Source organism: Tupaia chinensis, unplaced genomic scaffold (genome assembly GCF_000334495.1).
Source record: "Tupaia chinensis unplaced genomic scaffold, TupChi_1.0 Scaffold000249_1, whole genome shotgun sequence".
In the NCBI taxonomy this organism is placed as follows: Eukaryota; Metazoa; Chordata; class Mammalia; order Scandentia; family Tupaiidae; genus Tupaia; species Tupaia belangeri.
This window is the reverse complement of record NW_006159728.1, coordinates 433,343-447,566: the sequence shown is the minus strand read 5'-3', so window position 1 is coordinate 447,566 and position 14,224 is coordinate 433,343. Positions and strand designations below refer to the sequence as shown.

At 42.7% G+C, this 14,224-nt stretch overlaps 1 protein-coding gene across 1 annotated transcript in view; it reads right to left on the bottom strand.

Moving 5' to 3' along the window:
• HECW1 (HECT, C2 and WW domain containing E3 ubiquitin protein ligase 1) overlaps nt 1-14,224 on the bottom strand; it is a 321,373-nt gene that overhangs the window by 11,088 nt on the left and 296,061 nt on the right. Inside the window, exons 23-26 of the mRNA XM_006148902.3 lie at nt 5,829-5,927; nt 4,992-5,121; nt 1,409-1,555; nt 347-461 (exon numbers count right to left, since the gene is read on the bottom strand). Of these exons, the coding sequence (XP_006148964.1) occupies nt 347-461; nt 1,409-1,555; nt 4,992-5,121; nt 5,829-5,927 (491 nt within the window). The remainder of the gene's footprint in view (nt 1-346; nt 462-1,408; nt 1,556-4,991; nt 5,122-5,828; nt 5,928-14,224) is intronic.

Genomic DNA, 14,224 nt, shown 5'->3' with positions numbered 1-14,224 from the left:
CACGCACATGTGCCCGGCATGAGATTTAAGCCACCAGGTCCGGGACTCGAACTGCGGTTGACTATGTGGGAGTCCAGTGACATAGCCATTACGCTAACTGCTGGTCCCACCAGGTGTAAGTTTTAAGCTGCCAGGTCCAGGACTCGAACCGCAGTCGACTACGTGGGAGTCCAGCAATGTAACCATTACGCCATTTGCTGGTCCCAACAATTGGAATATATTAAAGGTCACTGAATTGTTTCCTTGAATGCAGTCAGTTTTAGGCCATGTCAACGTCATCTCGACATTTTCCTGGGAATGCAATGTACTGGGGATAGCTGCGTCGTCACAGCTCCCGCTGGCTCACCTCCCCGGTACTCGGTGTTGTTCCGCCAGTCGTTCAGGTCGATCTCTGCAGTACCAGCTATCACCAGCTCCAGCTCCCTGGCATCGAACACGGAGACGAGCCTTGAGTCTACAACCTGAAATACAAACTAGGCCTTAGCACCCTGGTCCAAACTCAGAGACGTTCCAGTCGATATTTCTGTGGGGTAACTTGGGAAACCGACCATCATTTATAATTGCCTTTTTTACATCATGTAAGCATTTAAAAATGTATAATCATTGCTATTATCTGAATGTTTATACCACTCTTGTTCCTCAAATTCAGTCTGAAATCTTTACTCCTGAGATGATGGTAATAGATGTGACCTTTCAGAAACCATGGGGCAGAACCCTCCTGAATGGGATTAGTGTTCCTACTAAAGAGGTCCGAGAAAGCCCCCTGAGCCCCTCTACCAGGTGAGGAAGACTGAGAAGGCTCCATGTACAAACCAGGAGTGGGTCCTTGCAGACTGCCAGCGCCTTCATGGTGGACTTCTCAGCCTCTGAAGTGTAAGAACTAAGTTTCTGGTGCTTCTAAGTTACCTAGTTTTGGTATTTTGTAACAGCAAAATACCAGAATGGACTAAGGCAGTCAATGACTTAAACATTTCAGAACAGAAGCCTGCCTTAGCTGGACACAGGAAAAAAATCTAGTATGGGTGGACAATACCCTCCATGCCTTCTTCCATCACTTATTCTTGTCTCACCGAATGAAGGACGCATTACCTGCACATAACTTGACGAGACATGCTGCATATTTTCACAGCTGGCACACCAGGGCCACACCAACATGTTTTTTTTGAGAGGATTTTTCACCGATGACAGTTATTAGGTTTCCCAGGAACTCTGCCCCTCAGCCATCCACCCCCAGGAGGGCCTCTTTGCGCCCTGTTGAGCAGAGCTGAGCCCATGCCTGCTTGATTGTTTCTCTCTGTTCTCCTCAGACCTGAGCTACTGATCCCCTAGGGCATCTTGAGGCCTGGGAGTGCAATGACAAAGACTTTGGGGCCCCCAGCCTGCCTTCCTCAGGCCGGCCTGGCCTCACCTCGTAGAAGCCCCGCACCAGTGCCTCCGTCTGCTGCACCACGCCGCGCTCCACCCGCCACTTCACCATCCTCTCGATGTACTCCTTCTTGTTCTTCTCTGTCACCTGGGTGTTGGCTCCCCCAGATTTCAACTCCCTTTCTGTTACCTTGTAGGAAAACAGAAAGGCCGTGATGCTTGGCCGTGCAGCTTATTTTCCAGGGAGACACATGACTTCAGGAGGACAACTGTACACGCGGTCCTCCTTACATGGGTTCAATAATCCCTTCCACTTCAGTTCTTTTCCCTTTCCTGGGGTGGGGAAGTCACACAATCAGCTCTGGCTGTTCTAAACAGACTCTTAAGCATCTTGGAAGAGATACATTTTTTTTGTTTTATAAAGCAGACACATGTTTTCTTAACTCAAGAGGCATTGTGGAAATAAAGAGACAATATCCCAGGTTGTCCCTAAGGGTGGAGCTGAATGTACCAGTGCTACAAACACGTACCTGACGCCTTCACAGCTAAATGTGAGCTAATTGTTTATTTTTAAATTTTTGCTCTTGAGTATGTATGAGAGAGAGAAAGTGAGAAATTGCCCCCCAAGGAGGATGGTCATGCTGCAATCCCTTCTTTTCCATTCTCTTCTTGAGATTTTGGGCACTCACGCACATGGGCCTGGGGTGTCTTTCAAGCTGTGGGTCTGGGACTCCAGTCTTTCCTGGCCATGTGAGAGTTCAGTGCCTTAACCACCACACCACCTGCTGGCCCCCTCACTATTGTTTTAATTTACATTTAAAAAAATTGTGGGGGCCAACAGATGGTATAATGGTTATGTCGCTGGACTCCCATGTAGTCAACTGTGGTTCACGTCCCGGACCTGGTGGCTTGAAACTTGCCGGGTGCATGTGCGTGCATGCACAAAGTCCTGAGAGGAGACTAGAGGAGAAGGGACTGTGGTGGCCATCCCCTCTGGGAGGTGATTTCTAGCTTTCTGGCTCTGCCTCTCTTTGTCTCTCTCTGGCAAGTGCATGCGTCCTATAGCAAAAGTCTCTCTTAAATAAGTAAATAATTTAAAAATTGTGAATGAAGTTGAAAATCTCCCCATATTTTCTTTTCCAGGAATGACCTATTTATATTCTTTCCTAATTTTCTTTTGGGCATTGGCTGATCACTTCCTATTTAGCTGTTGGTTCTCTTCAGATATTGAAGGAAATAGCCTTTGTGAGGTCAGCTGGTGGCATGGTGGTTAAGGCAGCTGGATCCCACATGGCCAACTGTGTGGTCCAAGGCCTGGATCTGGTGGCTTGCAAAACATGCTGGGTACATACACGTGCATGCCCCAATCCTCAAAGTGGGTAGAAATAGAAAAGAAGGGATTGTGGTGTGACTACCCTTCATGGGGGTTGCTTTTTCCCTTTCCCTCTCTCGCTCTCTTATGAATGCACCTGCTCTCTGGTAAAATTTTTAAAAAATTAAAAAAAAATTCTTCTTTTTTCCTTATTTTTCACATTTAGATATCCGATTTATCTCAGTGTAATGAGTTAGGTTAAGAATTTTACTTAAAAATGTTTAGTATGACTATCCAGTTTTCTTAGTATAATTTGCTAAATAATTTTGTATAGTTTATAAATTTACTCTGTAGCCTGGGACAAATGTGAAGGACGGTTAGAAGCCATTTTGCACAGGGACCACATGTTTTACTTATTCATTTATAACATGGTTGGGCAGCTCCATGAGTGGCATGTTCTTGAAAATATGTAAATGTGGGGACCAGCAGTTGGCGTAATGGCTATGTTGCTGGACTCCCACGTAGTCGACCACAGTTCAAGTCCCGGACCCAGTGGCTTAAACTCGCACCGGGCACATGTGTGTGCGTGCCCAAGATCCCGAGAGGAGAATGGAGGAGAAGGGATTACGGCATGGCCATCCCCCCTGGGGGGGTGATTTCTCACTTTCTGTCTCTTTCTGTCTGTCTGGCGAGCACACACACCCTATAGCAAAAAACCTCTCCAAAAAAAAAAAAGAAAAAGAAAAAGAAAAGAAAATATGTAAATGTGTTCACTATTGTTGTAAGAAAATCTATTTATTCTCAAATATGTAAGAGAGCATTCTCCGGAGGTTTGTTTATATGAAGGAAATACAACAGAAAAATGGACTTTTTCCAGGACTGTTCTAAGGTTGTTGATTGAGAAGTGGCTGCTGGGTGGTCTGCAGCTTTCAGTGGGTGACACTCATCTGCAGGCTCAGGGCACTGTCCACATTCATGTAAGGTTCTTACGAAGTATTCCAGCTTAAGTTCCACAACAACCCTATGATAAGTTACTCTATTAGGGACTTACAGAGTTTCTTATAAAGATGTTCTTGACACCTTGGCTGTTCAATGGGCTTAGTCTACCATTATGTTCTGATAAAACTGTAACCCACTTGATCAAGAGTCAATGTTTTATAAATGCCTGTAGGAAACAAATGGGGAACTTTGCCTTATTATGTAGTATTGAGAAATTGGTTGTTTTCTAAGTGAAAACGTATCATGACTTTCCTGACGACATAATATATGCATTTTGGAGGAATAAGTATTTAGACGTGATAGGAAGAATGACCTCCTAGTTGTGCAGATAACTGAAATACCTTCCATACGTATGGCATACTTTACAAAAACCCTTTCTCACCCATTGTCTACGTGTGGTTTTCAAAAAATCCATGAAGTAGATCCATGTCATAACAAGGAAAAGGAGGCAAAGAACATGGGAAGGTTTATTAAAGGCAGTAGTCCTCCTAGGTTATTTTTAAAATTGTGAGTGGGCACGTGTTCTTGCCAGAGAGAGACAAAGAGATACAAGGAAAGAGGAAGAAGGCAAAAAGCAAACCTCAACGGGGTATGGCCAGGCCACAATCTCTTTTCTTCCATTTCTCCATTCTGTTGGGATCTGGGAGCATGCATGGACAAATCCCTGGGGCTGGGATCCAAACTGTGGTCAGAATTCAAACAGGTGGATCTGGCTTCGTAGCTACTGGACTCTTAACTATGGCCTAGCCCTCAAAGAATGATGTTTTAAATGAATTGTTCTTTGTTTGATTACCGTTTGATCAGCAGTTCCACTTAAGAACTGAAAGCAAAGGCCTGAATGGAATTTTGTACAGCTATGTTCCCAGAAGAGACACGAGGGTTTTATCAACAGATGAATGGATACAGAAAATGTGAGGTGTACATATAAGAAAATATTACTCAGTTTCAAAAGGGAAGGGAACTCAGACATGTGCTACAACATGGACAGGTCTTGAGATTATAGTGGTCAGTCACAAAAAGATGAATATGATATGACTCTATTTACATGAAGTATTAGAATAGCCGTCTTCATAGAAACAAAGTAGAATGGTAGTTGCCAGGAACTGGGGGGACTGGAGAAGTGGAGAGTTATTTTTTGGGTAGTTTCAGTTTTACAAGATGAAAAAGCTCTGGAGACTGGATGCAGGAAAAGTAACTATACTTGATGATACTGAATTGCACACTTAAAAAGAGTTGAGATGATACATTTTGTGGTATGTGCATTTCCACAGTGAAAAAATTAAAAGCCTGCTTCAAAGCCTCGTATGACACACACCTGTCCAAAAACCTCTTCATTAACGGTGAAAGTGAGGTCTAGGATATCTGTGATGTTGTTGTCCTTCATCCACTGCAAGCTCTGGTGGAACTCCTCGTCCAGATACTCCAGGTCGCTCAAATCGCAGGGCCTGGATACATTCAAAGGGAGAGAGCAAACAGAATTACTGAACAAATGGCTGCCTAGGTTATACCACGCCTAGACATACAATATCATGGGTTTATTCCAGTAATCGGATCCTTTGGAATATAGTGACGGATCAATTCTTATAATTTTGGCTCAACGTTTTTTCTCTGTAAAGGGAAATGGTATTATTTATGGTAATAAGCATAAAATTATTACCAACTCCTGAGTACTTTCCATGGCAACTGGAGAAAAGTGTTTTAAAACAACTAAGTTATAAACAATTCTCCTTAATAACTTCAGGCCATGTTTGTAATATGGTTGTATTTTTGATGTAAACTGCTTCCTATCCACGTCATGACATTTTGATAAAAGAGTTTTCTCTAGATCCACACAGTTTCTGAATGTCTTTTCATTTATTGTGCTAGAGGGTTATGTGCTGTCCAAGTACGCAGAACAGGGAATGGCCATAAACCTAACAGATGGTGTTCTATGCTGAAGATGATCATGTCTATATCTGCGATTTGATTATTACTGCTGTATGCGTGTGGTGAAAAGCCACACTGTAATCTTCCACAAAGTAAACTAGTAAGAAAAAAGCAAACAAACAAAAAAGCAACAAAAGGACCAGAGGTGTCAGGGAGGCCAGTGCTGTTGTCCTGCGCAGGGCCTGGGGTAGCCATGGTCTGCCATTCACTTCTGCAATCCACTTACAGCCTCAGGAGCGCCTTATAGAAGGGCCTCGTGAAGAAAGCATCGAGAAGGTACTGATGGATCAGAGCCAGGCCTAAGATGCGACCGCTGAACCTGAACCTGGAACGTGAGCAAAGCAGAGAGATGGAAAGGTGGGTGAGAAGTTACAGTGTTAAATATTTCAGTTTGTATTATTATTTGATGAGTTTCTTTAGAGTATTCATTCTAAGCTGCTTGAGGAATTTGCCAATAGATTACGTAAGGGAGATATGCGTTCTCCTTACGCTTCATCATACATAATGCCTATGTGCTTGGTATGTCCTAAAGGAACCCTCCTCACCCCTGTGTACCAGACTAGTGTCATGTTTCCAGAATCTCTGCTCAGACCTGGGAGTCTGAAGACCCAAGAAGAAGAAATCACTAGTAAGGGGAAATCAGGAATCTTTGAGAAACAGCCTACATTGAACAGGAGGATTGAACCGGGGAGGATCTGACCCAAAGACACAGACAGCTTCCTGGATGTGCAGCCTTACCCATTCAATAAATATCATCCGAAGTCCATGCTGGGAGGGGGAGCACTTAAGGATGAGTCAAATATGGCCGCTGTGCTCCCAGACGGTGGGAAAAGTTCCATGGAATCAGAGCGCTAAGGGACAAGCTGAGCCAGCATCCGTATTTAATACTGCCAGCCGTGTATAAGAAAAGAACAAGGTCTCTGATGCAAAGAACCAGTCAGATAGACCTGGCCACCTGCATGTAAAGGTTTAAACCTTTGCTGGGGCTTTCTAGAGTTCTTGCTGGTGACCTGCTTAGCTAAATGCAGAAGTGCTTGGACCTCGACCCCATCGTTGCCTTGCTCTTAGATCCGCTTCCTGTCTGCCTCGTCCAGCTGCCTGTGCTGTCCCCGCCACATGGGCCCACCTCTGGCATCTGCCTCCTAACTGAGTCTTCCTAGTTTCCTATCTAACTGTTTTTTCATCCAGTCATGGTCTTACTTGGGACTTTTCTTAAATCTTCGCAGTTGGAATTTCCAACCAAACCACCTCCACTGCCTTGGATGAGGCTCTTTTTAAATTCAAAAGGTTTCCTACTCCATACCCACTATAAAGATGTCAGAGTTAATACATTATCTGATTACATAGAATAAGCAGAATTATAATAACACTTCAAATTGGCATATTTGAAGTAGTTGATTTTTGTTTTAGAGGTTTTTGCTATAGGGCACGTGCGCTCACCAGAAAGACAGAGAGAGAGAGAGAGACAGAAAGCGAGAAATCACCCCCCAGGGGGGGATGGCCACGCTGCAATCCCTCCTCCTCCATTCTCCTCTCAGGATCTTGGGCACGCACACACACATGCCTGTCATGAGTTTAAGCCACCGAGTCTGGGACTCGAACCACTGTCAAGTACGTGGGAGGCCAGCGACATAGCCATTATACCAATTGCTAGTCTTAGTAGTTGATTTTTTCTTTCATGAAATAACAGACAATATTATTGATTCTGAAGAGATTATAGGTAAAAAGAACCAGAGGAAAAGATAACACAAGAAAAAAAAAACCAAAGGCATATTATTCATAAATAAATCACAAGGGAATTAAACCTACTAATTTATTCCCAGAATAATGCAAAAATAATTAAGGAAGTTGAACCTTAAGAGTCTGAGGATAGCTTAATATTAGAAAGTCTGTCATAATAATAATTATAAGATTAAAAAACAAAAATCATATAACTTTTTTTATTAGAAGCTGAAGAGTTATTTGATAGTATCTACCACTACTTTTTGGAGAAGAAAAATCCTTGTAATAAACCAGAAATAAAAGAACGCTTCCTTGACAGAATGCAAAAAAAAAAATCTATTTTAGCAATACATTTAATAGTAAAAACTATAGAGGGATGCTGGTTATTACCACGCTTTAAAACATTTTATTAGTTCTAGTCACTGCAGTTAATTATAAACGAAAAACTTGGAATAGACTAGAAATAACTTTAACCAGGCGCCTATTGGGCCAAAGAATGTTGTTTACAATATATCATTGACTCATTCAGCAACTCGGCTATCTCCATTTTGCAGATGAAGAAACTAAGGATTGAGCCCAGCCATCATGTGTGCTGCTAAAATGCTATGTTCCACATGGCAGGCGTGGGTTTGATTTCTGGTTCAACCTAAAGTTATGTGAAGTGGCATGCACGTGGAAACGCAACCGAGAAGTTGAGGCAGAAAGAATGCAGCAGTAAGAATTTGTTTAAAAACAAACAAGCCAGGGACCAGTAGGTGGTGTGGTGGTTAAAGTGCTAGACTCCCACCTGGCCAACCACAGTTTGAATACCAGACAGAGCAGCTTGAAAATCACTCAAGGTGTGAGCATGCCCAAAATCCTGAGAGGAGAATGGAGGAGAAAGTATTGTGGCATGGCTATCCCCTCTGGGGGGTAATTTTTCACTTTTTCTCTCTTTCTGGTGAGCACATGTGCCCTATGACAGAAATCTAAATAACGAACAAACAAAAAACCAAACAACTAAAAGAAACAAACAAAAAAATCCCACAAAAAACTCAAGAGTCAATAATTGGCCCCAGAGATAAAGGGTATAGTAGTGAGGACACTTACCCATATCTGGCTGTCAACAGACTAGGCCTTTTTTTTTTCCTTAATTCCTTTTTTTTTTTTAATTGCCAGAAGATACATGTGCTTACCAGAGACAGACCGAGAGAAAGAGAAAACACCCTGCAATAGGGCATTGTCATACTATAATCACTTCTCCATTTCTTCACCCTTTTGGGATTTGGGCATGCATACACATGTGCCTGCTGTGTGTTTCAAGTCACTGGGCAGGGATGCTAACTACAGTTGGCCAAGGGACATGATAAACTTCAAGCATGTCACCCGATTTTCCCCCTTAGCTCCTGCTTTTCCTTTCTTCTCTTCTACTGACAACACCTCCCATGTTTTATGCCCTGAAACTCAAGTACCTGGGAAGATTTATCTTGACTCTCTGACTGAAGTCCAAATTTCAAGCACAATTTGCTGATTGTCCTGACTCAGGTTGGAGCCCTTCCTCCCACCTGCTTCTTGGATTGATAATGAGTGACCAAGAAGGGAATCTCAGAGGCTGGTGTCTTGCTCAGTCTTGAAGCTAGGCCCACTGTAACTGCCTCTCAACCAGGAGACTGGGTCAGATAGAATGCACAAGATGGAGTCTCTCTAGCCTAAGGGACTACAGGGCAGATGGCCAATAGAGACTTGTTTATTTGCTTTGAATGGGTAGACCAAGATTAAATTTCTATGAAGACAAGATTATTCTGGTTTCACGGGCTGGTGTGGGTGACAAGAAGTCCCTGATGTTTTTTCCTAACTGTGCAAGTAAGCATTGACACTGTGGCTTGTCTTTCTATAAACACTGACAGGGTGGCTCTCAGTCAGTCCAGTATACAAGGTAAAATATACTACAGAGAAATGAACTATAATCTGAAATGTGTTCAAAGAAAGTGCAATGCAGCAGCTGTATAATTCAAATCCAAAACAAGAGCTCAAAAAGTATGAATTGGAGTGGAAACACTTCGCCTGTTGACGAATTACTATGGCGTTCAACTCCATAAATCAGAAAACACCTTCTAATATTTATGTGCCTTCTTTATTTGTCTCTTTTACTTACTACCAAGCTTAAACAACTGCTAGTCTTAGAATTGTTTGCATATGTTGTTAACACAGGTTACAAGTGTGTTACCAGAGAAGAATGAGATGGAAAGAAAATACAGGTCTACGGGTTTTCAGTCTTAACCATTTCCCTGGCCTACCCCCTCTAGAAGCCAGTAGTACCTCCCCTCCAGTTATGACAATCTACACTATCTGCTGTCATTGACAAATGTCCTCTGATGGTGGTGGTGGTGGTGGACAAAAATCATGCCCTCTTGAGAACCACTGAAACAGAGCATAGAGTGTGGGGAAGGACATCTGAATAGGTGAATTTATTCTCCTTTCTAACTGACATATAACACCACTTGCCTTTTTTGAAACTTGAAGAAGGATGTCTGGACCCTCCAAGGCAGTAGGGGTCAGAAACCCTAAAGGTTTATGTTCTACTCTGTACCTTCTTACTCCACCAAATGCCATTTTAAACTCCAACCAATAATTTGGACTATAGATTTCTTTTGGGAAAATGATGTGAGAAAGATTCCTCCTCAATGCACCAGGCAGTGTCAACCTTTCTGAGGGGATGAGGTCAGATCTGAATTAAGGAAAAAAAATAAAGCCTCCTGGAAAATGATCGTCACAAGGTGGAGAAATATCAATCCCCAAGGCAGGAACATGCATGGTTTGTTTGAGCAAATAGGTCAATATGGCTGGACCTCAGAGAGGGAACAGGAAGGTAGTAGAACATGAGTTTGGAAAGATACCAAAGGAACAGATCATGCAGGGCTTGCCAAGCCAAAGGAAGGAGTTTGTATTTTATACTAAGAGTGCTGGGAATATACTGGCAGCTTCATGTGAGTTTATGGAATGAACAGACTGATGTGTTAAAATAGTGACTCTGGATACTATTGAGAGAGGTAAGGCTCTAAGAGTAGAGGCAGGGAGACCAGTTTCGAGGTTCCTGCATCCAGATGGGAGGTGGTTTATCCCAGGGTAGTGAAAAATGGAGGTGATAAGATCAGATTTGGGCTGTATTTTCATTACAGAGCCAAGAGGGGTTGCTGATGGGATCAGTCTGGGCGATGTAATGAGAAGAGGTGTGGGGCTAGCAGATGGTGTGGAGGTTAAGGCAGTGGATCCCACATGGCCGACCATGTGATTCCAGTGCCACACCTGGTGGCTTGAAAAACATGCCAGGCACATGTATGTACCTGCATGTTCAAAATCCCAAGAGGAGAATAGAGGAGAATGGATTGTGGCATGGCCACCCCCCCACAGGGTAGGGTGGGGATGGGTACAGCAATTTTTCACTTTTCTTCATTCTCTCTCTCTGTCTCTCTCCAGTGAGCATACACATCCTATAGGGAAAAAAAAAAAAAAAAAAGAAGCGCCAGGGACAGGCCAGAGCAATTAGGTAGATGGTAGTGCCATTTACTGAGACGAGAACCCCAGGAAATAGACTAGAAGAGGAAATCAACCATTCTCTTTCAGACATTTTAAGTTTGTGATGCCTATTAAATATACAAGTGGAGCTCTTGAGTTAGCAGTTCTACTCAAGATTAAGTGCCTCTGGGAACAGGGCCAGTCTATGATGTTAACGTGGGGTTCATCGTGATGTAGGCGGCATTTGAAGCCGTGCAGCTGGACAAGATCACCAGGGAAATTTGTGCAGATGGAGAGGCAGACCAAGGGCTGAGTGTTAAGTGATGCAGCATTCAGGAATCTGGAGGACAAGGGGAAATGATAAAGTGAATGAACAGAACAGACTGTGAGGTCAGAGAGGGCCCAAGGGATGTGAAGATCCTGGGTCAGGAAGAAGTTGACCATGTACGTGTCTCTGAGAGCAAGGTTTGATAATTGCCAGTGGATTTGGCAAACTTGCTGAGAGCTCCTTTGTGAGGTAGATAGGAGAAAAGGCCAGCTGCAGAGAAGAGAATAGAGGAAATAGCAGAGAAAGTGAGCTCAGGTAACTCTTCCCAGGAATAAGGCTTGGAAGGAATTGAATCTAGGCCGGTTCTTGGAGGAAGTGACAACTAAAGCGAGCCTCAGAATTAGTCTAGAATAATGAATAGAGATTGGTCTGACTGAGACAGCAGGTGGCATGATTAAGGCACTGGATTCCCATATGGTCTACTGCAGTTCAAGTCCCTTACCTGGCAGCTTGAAAATCACAACTAATAAACTGATAGATAAAGAAATAAATGTTAAAAAAAAGAAGCTACTCTGACTAAAAAGATGAAAAAAAGGCCTCCCCCCCCAAAAAAAAAGGGAATAAAATCACATGAGAAAAGAGGCATAAAATTCAATGGAATGTGTTTAGAATAGCATGCAATCATGATTATTAGGGCATAAAGAGTAAGAAAGGGCAAGATGTGAGATGAGGCTGAAGAGACTTGAAGGAGGAGTCCTAGAAGGCCTGGTTTTCCATGCCAATGAATTCAGCCTGTAAATTATGGATGATGAGGCTCCATTGAGGGGTTTAAGCAGGGAGTGACATGCTTGGCTTGCCACTTCTAGAGAAATCAATTTTCAGTCATGTGAAAGATAGATATTTTTAGGAGGGTAGATTAGACAGTATTATACATCCAGGTAATTGTGAAAAACCTGCTTTAGGTAAAACAGCAGAATGGCGAACCTCCTATGAGCAGAAGAAAAAGTGAAGGATGATGGGAAGAACTGTTTCAGTGGGGGACCAGATGAGAGCTTGGAGGTGGGTCAAGGTAGAGATGTCTTGTAAGTATTTAGATAAAAGAGTCTGAAGGGCCACCGAGAGGTCAAGCTTAAAAATAAAGATTAGAAATTCTATTTTGACATGGAGATGTGTTTACAAAGCAGTACATTTTGATTACATTGCTATATTTTATAGAAAATCCTATCTATCTTTCCATCCATCCATTCATCCATTCATCCACCTATCCACAAAAGAGCATAGGAAGACTTAAGTCAAAATAATAATAGCATCTATTTCTCTGCAGAGGTATTTACTTATGTGTGTTGATATTTTTAATGAATGTGCATTACTAATGTGCTAAAACCACATTCTATACATATAATAGATACATAAGAAAAACTAGGTGTACAATGATGTTTCATAATCTAAGGGGGTAGCATTTCAAGGGGGAGTTCATATCTAATGCAATAGTGTCCATTGAAGTAAAGAGTGATAACAGTTAACTGGATTTGTCATTTGGCAATCTCTGGAACTTATAGAAAGAAATTTTGGTGATAGTTACTATTGGGTCATTGGAAAGGTCATGACACATTTTTGCATAGGAAAACATAAAAATACATCATTACTTTTCCGACAACCCAATAAAATCAGATTTCGGTAGGTGAAGAAGTGAATGAGGAAAAGGAGCCAGAAGCAGGGGCAAGTATGAAGTGTAAAAGTGGATTAGAGAGGGCCAACTGCTGCGCAAAGCGTGGAGGAGTTGGGAACAGGGGAGCCCAGGGCTGAAGTGAATGGGTCTGCCTTGAATAGAAGGAGGGGACACTAGGGAAGGTGTTACGGTTGACTACATATCTGTATTTTGGGCAGGAAATTGAACTTATCCTCTCAACGTTTCTATTTCACTAGAGCCTCAAGCCATTTCCTCAAAGTGGCAGAGACTTTGGTTGACAGAGAAATGGAAGATGCGCCAGTGAAAGGACTAGTGAGTTTGCTATAGAACCGGATGTCAGAGAGCATGACTTAGGATTGTACTATTTGTCAGGATTATTTCACTTTTTCCAGTGCTGTAGACATAGGAAACAGCTTTGACATTGAATACAGGACAGGGAGTGTGAGTGTGAATCGATATTGGAATATTGGTTTACAGTGGTGTTTTGCCTAGCAGGTGGGGGGATAGAGGAGAGGAGAGGGAACTATGTGTGCAGGGAAAGGACAAGTTCAAGAGTTCTGGAACAAAGGAAGCCAGGCCAGAGAATCTGAGGTGTGAATGAACTCCGCAAGCAGCTGTTGTAATGAGATTGATGTCTACAAAATCCATAGAATGGTTGACAGTGGGATTTAGAGTTCTCTGTTTCTGACATGATGCAATTCTGGGTGATAATGAGGTTGGAAAGCCTGTGGTGTAAGCAGCGGTTGGGACATAGAATGATTGACAGTGGGATTTTAGAGTTCCCTGTTTCTGACATGACACAGTTCTGGGTGATAATGAGATCAGGAAGGCAGCTGCTGGGGTGGAAGTAGGTCAAGGCCGCCGGACTTAGGTGGGCTGTCTATTCCCTACATCATCTCTATTCAGATGATGCTTTGGGGACTGTCCCCCACACCCTGAAATATTTATGCAAATGTTATCGATCCAAGGCATGGTCTATATTTGGTTTTCATTGTTTCCCTACGTGTGGAAACAGCTCTGTAAATTAGCTGAGAAATTTTGAAGTTTTTTTCATCTGCCGTGAAAGAGATTCTGCTGCCACAAGATGATGACAGGATATTACCTTCTGATTGCTCATTAGCCCCTGAAATAAATGGCTAGCCCTGATGCTGCCAAGTCGGCTCCATTAATGTCTGCCCTGCCGGGGGCAGAGAGGGAGAACAGGGCTGCTTTTCCTCCACATGGGAAGCCAAGCATACCACTCCCTTTGGGGAAAGCTCCTCTAGAAGTACATTCTGCAGACTCTGACATACCCTCTGTTATGAATAGATTGCAAATGCCTTGCTTAGTATTGATTGGATTCTAAAACTCCAACGCAAATGAAAAGATAGTTATGATAACACTGATCACTTGAAAGTGTGATTTTTTTTTTGACCTAGCATTCTGGTTATCTTGAGTTAATAGTGAA